Raw genomic sequence first — 12541 nt, 5'->3', positions numbered from 1 at the left:
TAAGAGATTGTGTGTTATCATTCTAGTGTAAGCATTTATAACTCTTCATCTAAATCATATGACCCCAGGACAGTCAAGAGTAGTAGGAGCTTCTTAATACCACAATATGTACCAACAACTTCTCTTAATTCATCAGTATCTCTTCCTGTAGAACCCTGTGTTTTCCTTGGAGAAGTCTCCCTTTTAAATACTGTCTTGATCCCACTAGGTTTAGCTTGTTGGAGCAAATGAAGTCACAGCCCAAAAACTTGTTTGTTTATGAGCGTTTGCCAAAAGGTGTTGAAACTTTAAAAAAAATCAGAGGTTACACATACTAAGCTGTATCTCAGTGTCTGATCATATGTGTAAAGTTACCTGCGTAACTTCAGTTTCCTAGACGGAGTAACTGTGTTTTTATTCAACTGTCAGTTTTAGAAATATTTGCCTTACTTGTAACAGAGTTCAAAAACACCCAGATTTCTGAAACAGAGGTTTTTTAATCTTGTTCCCTCCCCAGAGAGAGAGAGAAGAGACAAATTTTGGAAATGAGGGAAGAGGGAGAAGTATCAGCTAAAATGACAGGATCTTTTTGGACCTTAGTTTCTTTACCAAAAATGTATTCTGACTAATGACACTTGTGCATTTCCTGAGAATTTGTTCTTTTTATCCACCAACAAGGGTCAGCTTCATAACCACTAACCACCAGCTGAGAACTGGGCAGATCTCCTATTGCATCCTGTCAATTTTGCCACTCCTTAAATCAACCTAGAGGGGTAACTGCTAAGCAATACAAAGCTCTCACAGCTCTCCCCCTCCCTCCTCAGGGGCAACTGCTCTTTACTCAGGGTAGCTGTTGAGCAATATACCCCTCCTCCCTGCAGGCTGAAGCAAGCAGTGGGCTCCATAGTGCTTTTGGTGCCCTGTTAATCCAGATTGCAGCTAGATGGGTCCAAGTAAGACACTGTGTGTCATTGCAGAGTACCACTGATTGGCTACCTGGCTAGGCCATGACAGTCTACTTTAATTTTACATTGATACAAAATTAACTGTACATCCCTGGATATTAGTAAACAAGACTTCCAATGTAGAAATGAAAGCAGCTGTAAACTAGCTCCAAGCAGGCATATCAGTAAATAAGTGAAGATGTTGTTATTTGGACAGGCTGTTAGAGGAGCCCTGATTATCTGCAGGCATCAATACCATTGGGACTCCTGAGAAAAATTACATTTTGTAGGAATGGAAAATGGTGTAACTAAGATGATTGAACTTTTTATTATGGAGCCCATTCAAGTGAATAAATGAAAAGAGATGCTTTCCCAGGTGTAGTGTTATGTCTGATCATGGTTTAATGATAAAAATTGGGAATCATTTCTTTTTGGTCTTCTAGCATATTGAAATTCTTTTTTTTTTATTTTTATTTTGTTTTAGAAAAGATTATAGACTTCTTTGGGAATTTCATCTGCTGCATAAACATATAGTTGTTTTTTCTTTTTCAGTGACTCTAACCAATCCTGTAGAACAAGGTAGGTGAATTTTATTAAATACCTTGGCATTTGTCCATAGTTCCAAAAGTGCACAAACATCTACTTAAAAGAAAGCAGTTGAAAATCATTTTTTGTATATTTATGTACATACAGCTCTCAAGGGAAGGAAGGGAAAGGGTATTCGCGCTGAATCTCCAAATAGTAGGATCTTTCAGTTCAGTAACAAGAAAATTTAAAAGCAAACATTTCCATGCTCCAGCAGACTACAAATAACTTCTTGTAGAATTCCATTAAACCATCATACTCTTTCAATATTTCCTTCCCCCGATTGCAGATTACCAGGATATGTACAGCATGTATCGAGAGAAGTGTTCCAACCTCTCTCCGTGCTAGTGAAAGGTACCAATTGGAAGTGGAAACCCTCTGTTTATTCCCAGAACAAGTACAGCACGGGCAACAGGCATGCTCCCAAAGCACCTTCACACACACTATCCTACTTTTTCTGTAAAAATACTATCTCTAAACAGTAGTTCAGTCCCTGTGGCCCCAATTAATGTTCTTCATTGCTGTATCATTTAATGCCACTTGTAATGGTTTTGTAAAATAGACATCTCTCGACCAAGACCACTAAACTCATTTTCCATAGGCCCCTGGGCAGCCACTGAATGATAATGACTTTCAGACTACAGTCTCTATATGAATTACAACTAGTGGCCTAGGGGTGAAAGGTTTTATGTCCCATTACTAGTTCACCACTGCACTCTCCTTGTTCGCATGCACCTTCTTCAAATTCGTTCAGTAATGTGAAAGTTTATTCTCATGGAAGCAGAAACAGAACTGCAAGGTCACTGAATAAATCAGTCAGGAGGAGCAGGCAGGATTAGACAGAGCTACCATTGGCACGTACTGTCAGTGGGTTAAATTCCAGTCCTGTGTTATGGGGGTCAATGGGAGTTTTGCCATTTGGCCCTTTGAGCCAGATTCTCTGTCCTGCTCCATCCCTTTTGTGCTACTTTAATGGTACAAAGGAGATGCATTCTGGCACTGTCTCCCCTGCTGGAGATTTCCACAGCATGGGAGAGTCCCCAGCAGGTGTATAGCTGGCATACATAGCTCCCACACAACCCATCCCAGGGGATGGGGAGGAGTAGCAGGTTTACTGATCCTCATCTGGCAGACTGGCCCTTGAGAACCCATGTCAGCCAGAACAGACAAGAGCAGCTTCCAAGGCAGAGAACTGGAGAGCTGTAACTCACTCCCAGATGGCCCCCTCTTTCAGTGCTGCACCAAGCAGGTTCTCTTTGCAGCAAAGTACTGCCCCAGTATTTTAAGTGGTCACAAAAGAAATGTAGAAAACATGGCAATAGGTTAATGAGGATCCAGCAAAATGTATCTTATTTTGTAAAGTTTGCCAGTGAACTTAAATCACTGTGCATTTAAGTTCCCTGGAGAAAAGTTTGCTTACCATGATCCTTTTTTCCCAGAGAAGCCCCTCTGTGCCACCTAACCAGCATAACTAAACCTTCAGCAAGAGTTATCTCCTTAAATGCCAGTTTAAGAATGACTGAGTGCTTGCCCTATCCTGCTGGGATACCACAGAATGAGTTAGTGGCTTGTCACTCCCAAATAACTAGCATCCCTTAGTTATATCTCTTTCATTCTGCCAATGTTATTTAAAAATATGTGCCCCCAAAAGCAGTGCATTGCTGTTCTGCAGTACACTGTTTTATCTGAAGTCAGTGGAGTATTTGGATCTGCCCCAGTGGGAGCCATTTCCAGTGTGAATTCCATTACTCCTGAGATGAGTTTCTTATTGCTTAAGGCTACTTTGCACTACCAGAGTAGAAATTCTTTACTGATGTCACTCGGTAAATCCTGGGAAGGAGCAGGGAAAATGTCTTGGAAGGGTTGTGAAGTAAGCCTTTCTCTGTGAAATAGAGCTTTTAGGACATCTCAACCTCTCAGAATTTTTTCAGTCCAGCACATGTGTACATACCATGTATATTATTGGTATGCACAGAGAATCCTACATTACTTCCTAAATTACTATACTCTAGCTCTATATATATCGTGAATGACACACTGGAAAGATAAATAATGCATCTAAATAGGCATTCTGTCAACAACAGTGGGCGACATGGATGCTTCAGAGGAAGGTGTAATCTCATATTGCATAGAATTGTGCAAAAAAGCTATCTGAAGAAGGTTGATCTTGTGGATAAGAAACAAGACCAGAAATCAGGGGACCTGAGTTCTATTCCCAGCTCTGCAATAGATTTTTTTTTTGAGGTTTTTTGAATTGTGTGCATGCCTAAAGGAAGCATGATGAGCACACTTCAAATAAATAAACTTAAGATAACAATAACGTACCCTCCCCGAGTGGATAACTTATTATTCACATTGAAAGGGCCAAATTTTCAAGTCCGTACTCAGCCTTTACACTAGCTAAATTTCCATAAAATCTGAGTAAGGAAATAGGATTTGTCCTGGACTATAGCCTTCTGACTCTTCCTGTGGAGGTCATATTAATTCTGAGTTCAACATGATCAGGAAAAGCACATATTTGCATCTATTTAAGTGACACACTTAGAAATAAGGCTGTCTCCTGATTGCAGATATAACCAAGAGTGGCGGGTGAACTTGCCGTTGGGGGAGGCTAGCCCCCGGCCCCTCCCCCTCTACCCGAGGCCCTGCCCCTCCACTTCTGCCCGCTGGAGCCCAGAGCACCACTCCCTCCACAGCACGCCGTCAGCCCCAGCGCTGGGTGGGTGGGCGGCACAGCTGGAGCACCCCCAGCCCCAGAGCACTGGCTGGACAGATGGGCAGTGCAGTGTGGCCCCAGCCCCAGGTCTTGTGCGCACCATACCCAGCCTGCCTGTCCCAGCGTCTCCACCACAAAAGAGCAGAAAAGGAGCTGGAAGCAGTCAGGAGGGGTCTTGGGGGCGGAGCATGGGCAGGGCCACGCCAGGCTGTTTGGGGAGGCACAGCCTTCCCCTGCCTATGCTACCCACTGCTCATGGATATAACTGTTGTTAATATTGTATTTTGTTTGAGCATTTAAAAAAATATCCAAGCGCTTTGCAAAGCTGATGCAGAACTGCCCTTTGCCCTTCTGAGTCTCTTCATATGCCTCATTTCAATATCTCATGTCCTCCCAAATTCTTTCAAGTAAAGAAGTTTGTATATTGAAATAAGATTGCTCCAGGTACCTTGTTTTTCATATGATAATGATATCGCTGATGAATTATAACCCTGCCTCACAGCTGTGATCATTTCCTGTTTTGCCTACTTGCTGAAAAGAAATGTTTTCCCATTTTGCTTTGTCACATGAGCTCTGACAGCTGTAGTTGACAGTTCATAAGATATTTGATTTTTCCCGTGATACAAAATTCCATTGGAGCATAATATTTTTAAAATGAAGCACCCTGAATGGTGAAGAGTATAGAGTGACTTCTGCTTATGATTCATTATTCTTTTCTTCTCTTAGTGGCCTACCTCAGCATATTCCATGTCATCTTTGTGCTCTTTGTATGGACATACTGGAAGTCCGTTTTTACTCTCCCGCTGCAGCCAGATAAAAAGGTAAGGACCTACGTCTTCACTACCCGCCAGATCGACGGGGGAGCTGCCACGGTCGACTCGCTGCCGTGAAGACGGCCAGGTAAGTTGAACTATGATACTTTGACTTCAGCTACACGAATAGTGTAGCTGAAGCTGTGTATCTTAGTTCGAAAAACACACACACACACACACACCCCCGCGCCCTAGTGTAGTCCAGGCCTAAGTATGTTTTATCCATGGCAAAACCTAAGACGAAAGTGGAGACAAAGGGAGAATTCAAGAAATCCACCTATACTACTGTGGCCAAGGACAACTGATGAGTCTTCCTGCTTAGATGGAAACATGTCTGTGGCTGTCCATAAAAAAGAGTGCAGTTGAACGGTTCTGAGAATTGTTTAAATTAAGCTGTCTAGGGAGCTTAAAGCAGGCATGATGTTGCTTTACTTTCAAGTGGTTTAGGAGCTAACAGGATTTTAAATGGTTGAGGATAATGGGATTTATTATTATTAATTTACATCTTTTAATGTCTTCGATCCCTAAGCATTTAACCCAGGGGTGGGCAAACTTTTTGGCCCAAGGGCCACATCAGGGTTGCGAAACTGTATGGAGGGCCGGGTAGGGAAGGCTATGCCTCCCCAAACAGCCTGGCCCCCGGCCCCTATCCGCCCCCTCCCACTTCCTGCCCCCGGACTGCCCCTCTCAGAACCTCCAACCCATCCAACCCCACCCCGTATCCAACTTGCCCCTGCTCCTTGTCCCCTGACTGCCCCGACCCCTCTCCACACGCCTGCCCCCTGACAGGCTCCCCCGGGACTCCCACGCCTATCTAACCCTCTCTGTCCCCTGACTGCCCCCCATCCAACCCCCTGCTCCCTTACCATGCCGCTCAGAGCAGCAGGAGCTGGCAGCCCCGCCACCTGGCTGGAGCCAGCCATGCTGCCGTGCTGCCCAGCAGCAGTGGCAGGCCAGAGTGCTGGCGGTGCGGCAAACTGAGGCTGCAGGGGAGGGGGACAGCAGGGGTGGGGCCGGGGGCTAGTCTCCCCAGCCGGGAGCTCAGGGGCGGGGCAGGATGGTCCCACAGGCCGGTTGTGGCCCGCAGGCCGTAGTTTGCCCACCTCTGATTTAACCAATCCTGATGTTCTTATTCAGTCTAACTTCACACCAATTCCATGAGAATTTTTCCTGAGTAAGGACCTTGAGATTTGGCTCCTGTATACAGAGCTGGATTAAAACAATATGGAGCCCTAGGCATGTATGCCAGGAGGTCCCCAAAGGGTACACTGGTAGTGGTGACAGGGCCTCTTGAGCAGCAGCAGTGTTGCACCCTTGGAGGCATGCGAGTTGTCCCCCTAGAGTGGGTGTGGGGCCAGATGATTTTTCTCCCTGGTTCTAGTGTTGGCTGGCCTGCCCTCTGTTGGAGGCTATCTGCAGACTCAGACAAATGTCACTGAATTGATTACACTCGCTTCATATTTTCAGGGTATGGAGGGGGGGTTGGCAACCTTGAAGGCTTAAAACATATTTTTTGTTTTAAATGAAAGGTGAAATTCTGACATTACATGACTGTGGGATGTGTCTATTGTTTAATTTGCCAATCCCTGCCTATATACACATAGACACCTATCCCAGTAGCAAAATGTCCTTCTGTGGTTATAATAGAAATGGAAAAATCACTGTCCAAGAGCACAACAACGAGGGAGAAGAGGCATTGAAAGAACCACTTCACCAAAATGTAGATTGTGATTCATTTACTTGACAAATCATATTCTTAATTTTAAGATATTTTTAAGACAGAGAGCATGACTTACTGGAGCACAGGACTGGGAGCCAGGAGTTCCTGGATTCTAATCTTTGCTCTGTCATTGATTTACTGTCTGACTATAGTCAAGTCACTTCACTTCTTTATGCTTTGTTATACCCCTTGGTAAAATATTTGGCAAAATACCAACCTCAGAAGGCTGTTTGAGGTTGAGTTAATGAATGTTTGTGCAGCAGTTTAAAAATACAGCTCCAGAGTCTGAGCTTAATTACAAAGATGTAAATTTATGTCCGTGGAATACTCCAGATTTGAACTAACGTAACTGAGAACAGAATCTGCCTCATAAAGTGCAATGTAAATGCCGCTATTATTATCATCATCATTATTATTTTAGTTATTAAATGAAGAGAAAACATCTAAGGCAACATGTAGTAGTGAAGCTAATCTATTATGCTCTGACCTCAATTTCAGTTTGTATCTCTTATGAGTGAATCAGTTAGTTCAGCAGCCGTTGATCTGTCCAACAGTGATTACCTCTCTGTTTATCTCCTAAATGAAAGCTCTTCTAAGTGTGATTAATGTTTGTGCTTTGGAAGTGGTGGGAGGATAATGGCTTTTCCAACCTGGCCTGCATTTGAAATATTACTGTACTACACATGGATAACTGGTCCTCTCATCATTTCTGCTTCTAGTTCCATATGTCCTATGCTGACAAAGAGCGCTATGAAAATGAAGAGAGACCGGAGGTGCAGAGGCAGATTCTTGTCGAAATTGCAAGGAAGTTGCCAGTGTACACAAGAACGGGGAATGGAGGTCAGCTAAGCAGAGGGCTCTGTTGATGTAAATCTATTCAATCATGCTAAGCATTGTATGCTGGCAATCCATTTTATACTGACAGTAACAGCAAATCCCTCATGCCAAGACATACTGCTAAAGGATTTCAGTGCTCAGAACTTTAATGCTGAGGAAATACTATTAGTTTAAAAGGATTTCCTTCCTGGCTTCCTCCTCCAACCCTCCTGATTGGGGAAAACGAGAAATCCTTGAATACTTATCACATTTTCAAGTAGAGTGCCGGGGGCTTAGCCTTATGTTGTCTTCCTTTCTGTAGTTATAGTTTGGAAACCGTAGTTGGGTTCCTAGACTATACTTTTATTAATGTAGAATCGTGGGCATAGCTTGGGGGGGATAGGAGAGTACTGCCACCCTCCCACCCCCAAAAACGGAAAGCTCTGGCAGGCATGGAATTTGTATGTTTCCCTCCCACCCCCACCATGGCCTGACTGCAGCTGCCCCCTCAAATATGGAAGCCAAACTACACCTATGTGTAGAAACAAATCTTGTAGCCTTTTTTTTTTTTTTTTTTTCCCCCATTTCAAAGAGGGTTTGGCCTGAGTAAAGACTGCAGGACATGGCCCCATAAATGAGGTCAACAGTTATTGTCCCTTATGGACCTAGTTCTGCAACCAGATACACGTTGTGGGGGAATCCTGTGCCACTGCGCATGTACGGAATTTTCCCCCAGCAGAATTCTTTGCTTCCCTGCAGAAAAATGACTTTCTGACAGGGAAGCAAAGGGAAGCCACAAAAGCAGTCATGTGACCCTCCCCAGTAGTATGTTTTGGATGCCCAGTGCAGCCTGCAGAGAGGTAAATCACTGTGGAGCAGGACTGGGGAAGACCCGGCTGGCAGCTCCTACCTTGTGCTGGGCTCAGCTACTAGTCCCAGCTGGGAGGACATGGGACTTCCTCTTCCCTGGCACAGCATCCAGGGCTGTGTCAGACCCACCCCCAGATTTCTCCCCCGGCTGTAGGATGCTCTGCAAACTCCACCCCCCCACGTGCTTCCTGCACCCATTGCTCCTCAGCTGCAGAGGGAGCGATCACTGTACAGGGAGCTGCTCCCCCATCCAACCCCCTCATATCCAGACCCTCCCACAAAACCCCCCCAATGAGCCCCACTCCCCTTGCACCTGGACCACCCTGACAAGCCACCCGTACCTGGATCCCCCACAAGCAGACACACAGACCCCACTGAGCCCCAACCACCTTCATCTGGACCCCCCTGCAGAGTCCCATTAATGTTGCACACAGAACCCCCCAACAAGCCTCTGTGCATCCAGATCCCCCCGTACCAGATCCCCCACTGAGCCACCCGCACACAGATTGCCCCACACAGAACCTTCTCACCCCACACATGGATCCCCCCACACTAAGCCCCTCCACACTTGGATCTTGCCTTGCTGAGCCTGCCTGCCCACATCTGGTGCACTTAGCACAGAGGGGCAGGGCTCTGGGGTGTTTCTGGGGCAGGCCTGGTCCTCGCGCAATGTCAGAGTTGGGTGCAGCATCACTGCTGAGTCCGTGTCCAGGGGGAAAGCTGCATAGTGATCTCCCACCTCTGTGCAGCCAGTGGCCTGTGCTCCCCAGTGTCATGCTGGAGCCTCTACATTTATTTGACAAATACAATTTTCAGAATTTTAAAATATTGTGTGCAGAATTTTTAATTTTTTGGCACAGAATGCCCTCAGGAGTAACACATGGAACTCTTGTTGAAGCCTAAAGGAGTTCTATGGTTGGAATTGCTGCAGTGTTCAGGCCTGTGTATTCTTTAGTCAGCAAACTTAGGATCTGAAGTAAGGAATTTTTGTACTGGGCCATTGTTTAAATGGAGCTTTTTCAAAGCCACAACACAAATGTACATGTACACATACATCCTGTTTCTACGTTTCTTTTGACTACCTTCAAGCTGGATGTACATTCACCACAAAGCCAGCCCCTTGGAGTATTAGGACCACCATTTATCTGTTTTCTGCCTGGCAGCCAGAATCAACTGTAAAGTTGTTTAGGAAGCCAGTTATGAGGGAAAGGATGAGAACATGAACAGAATATTAAGTGTGTGTTCTCTTCTTGCTCATTATTTAACACTAACTACTAACTCTAATACTTCTGTGTTTAATTTTAGCTATTCGATTCTGTGATAGATGCCAGCTAATCAAGCCTGACCGTTGTCACCACTGTTCTGTTTGTGCTATGTAAGTTGTTGTTGAAATGTTTTGACACCAGTGAATTGAGCCACTGCTAAGCAACAAAAATGACAATGTCTTGAATATGTACTTATACACATAGAAGTACCCAAATGTTTTCCTGTGTTCAAGAATAGCTAAACAGTAAGGGCGAAACAGTCAAAAGGACTTCTGCTAGGTCTTGTGCACGTGTGCCAGCACCTACATGCACGAAAGTGTTAGCATTTGCACTCCCAAAACACTGTGTCCCTAATATGTTTTGTGGTTATAGTTTCTACACTTCTGCCTGCATGGGTGTGAATCTGGTGGAAGGTTTGCCAACTTATGAAAGGCACTAGCCACTGTCAGTGCACTCAAAGTCTTTTTTTTTTTTTTTTTTTTAAATATGTCAGGCCTTCGCTATGTATTGATCATGCAAAGATTGTAAGCACCCCAGAGCAGGAACCACCTTCATTTTTTGTCTTGTACAGCACCAAGGATGTCGGTAGCTCTTACAACAACAACAACAAATAGTCAGCCTTAAAAATGGTGCCTGCCTTAAGAATGATGGAATGATAGCAGCCATCTTAAATCTGTCTCTTTGTAGAAATCCAACACACAACAGCAACAAAGTCTTCTGACCTACAGTTGGTGGAGTCTTTGTTTATGAGTCTGTTTAAGTTCCAAACATAAGGATCCTCTTTGTTGTATTCTTTTTCTTTCCTTTTGCAGGTGTGTGTTAAAAATGGATCATCATTGCCCATGGTATGTCCAGGATATTGGTCTGTATCTTTCTGAAAGTAAAGACTATTTAAATGCTTTTGTTGGTATTGCGTCTGCATGCCGCTTTCTTTTATCATGGAGGATGTATCTCTTTTTTGTGTTTAGCACTGTATGAAATGAACATACTGGGAAGACTTGCTTGAAGCATTTGATTTCTTTTGAGGGACAGATAAGGAATATTCTTGTTTTATTAACTGCATTTTTAGAAGCTGTTATAAACTAATCTACTCTTAGATTATTACCCAGAATAGTAAAGGGGCCTCAACCCTACCTTTCATTTTGGGTACATAATCATTTGGGCAAGCAGTTAGTAGTTGCACCCACCAATAATATTTGCATGCAGTATGCATATGAAATGGTGTCATTTGGGCATATGTGATAGTGTCTGCGGAATAGTGCATGAAAAATTAAAGGTCACACTTTGAGAGTTTGCCCCCATATATTTATTTCCCAGAACTACCTGGTTGAGATTTTTTAATTACTGTCATTGGGTTTTCCCAGCTCTGCTACTCCCTACCCTTTACTAGAAGGGAGGCTTCAGGAACCAGAGGCAACACAGACATGGGTCTGAAACATACCCCCGTATCTTATTTCCAAATGTAGGGGGTTCCAAATTTGAACCCAGGTCCAGATGCGAGTCTGATGCACCACTGATTAATATCTAGTGGAAAGATTTACACATGGATTCATAGATGTTAAGGTCAGAAGGTACCATTATGATCATCTAGTCTGACCTCCTGCACAATGCTGGCCACCGAATCTCACCCACCCACTCCTGCAATAAACCTCTCACCTATGTCTGAGCTATTGAAGTCCTCAAATCATGGTTTAAAGACTTCAAGGTGCAGAGAATCATCCAGCAAGTGACCCGTGCCCCATGCTGCAGAGGAAGGGGAAAAATCCCCAGGGCCTCTTCCAATCTGCCCTGGAGGAAAATTCCTTCCTGACCCCAAATATGGCAATCAGCTGAACCCTGAGCATGTGGGCAAGATTCACCAGCCAGATACCCGGGAAAGAAATCTCTGTAGTAACTCAGATCCCACCCCATATATAAAGAGGGTATAAGATGCTATCACCAATGTGAATGGAGAATTCTGATTTACTACCATTTTGCACATGTGTAAATTACTCCACGAGGTGGATGTCTGTGGTGAATCAGGCCCAAATGGCCCATACAAGCCAAATCAAAATCCCAAATCTGGGTACCTTCAGAGTTTGAGGTATTTGAAATCCAGATATGAATTTTGCAGCTTGAGCCCGTCTCTGTGACAAACTAGCGACGAGACCAAACTGATGGAGGTCTGGTCTTTTGATGTTATCAGATACATTTATCATGTTTTGCTTGGTGTGACTTTTGCTTGCAGGTAAAATACAAAAGTAACCAAGAACTCAGTTACATTTCATTGTTACCACTAAGGGGAGCTGCTATTGAACAGATTGTTTTGTATAATCAACCACCTACATTAAAATTTAAAAAATTACTTTCGTATTCCTTGTCTTTGGACCACATGTGCTGTAAGTATCCTGATTTCAACTTTGCTTTAATTCTTTAGGGTGAATAACTGCGTTGGATTTTCTAACTACAAATTCTTTCTACTGTTTTTAATGTATTCTTTGTTGTATTGCATGTATATTGCTGCAACAGTCTTCAAATATGTCATCAAGTATTGGACAGTAAGTGTATGAAATCATGTTACTTTTATGTATTTTATTACTCTTATTGTGGCTTTAAACTCTGCTGTGTTACTCTTACTGTCATTCCACAGAAAAATATATTGCATTTCAGTAGTAGGGGGGCTTTTTCTTAAATTCTGTATGTCCGTTTAACTCGCATTGTGATTCAGATATGCACAAACTGAAGGGAAAATAGGCTCCAGTTGTAGAAAGGTTTTGGCTGAGAAATGCTAAACCTGTTTTTAAATTTATTCTACAAATGCTACCAAATTTGTGCATGAAAGGGCATATTTTCAG

At 43.7% G+C, this 12541-nt stretch overlaps 1 protein-coding gene across 1 annotated transcript in view; it reads left to right on the top strand.

Annotated features, from left to right (window-relative positions):
- The window catches only part of ZDHHC15 (zDHHC palmitoyltransferase 15), a 37126-nt gene that overhangs the window by 7066 nt on the left and 17519 nt on the right, over positions 1-12541 (top strand). The window contains exons 2-7 of the mRNA XM_074962445.1: positions 1476-1502; positions 4951-5045; positions 7476-7596; positions 9748-9817; positions 10520-10552; positions 12124-12244. Of these exons, the coding sequence (XP_074818546.1) occupies positions 1476-1502; positions 4951-5045; positions 7476-7596; positions 9748-9817; positions 10520-10552; positions 12124-12244 (467 nt within the window). The remainder of the gene's footprint in view (positions 1-1475; positions 1503-4950; positions 5046-7475; positions 7597-9747; positions 9818-10519; positions 10553-12123; positions 12245-12541) is intronic.

Source organism: Natator depressus, chromosome 9, assembly GCF_965152275.1.
Source record: "Natator depressus isolate rNatDep1 chromosome 9, rNatDep2.hap1, whole genome shotgun sequence".
Lineage (NCBI taxonomy): Eukaryota > Metazoa > Chordata > Testudines > Cheloniidae > Natator > Natator depressus.
Note: the sequence above shows the minus strand (reverse complement) of the source record. Positions and strands in the feature narration are given on the sequence as shown.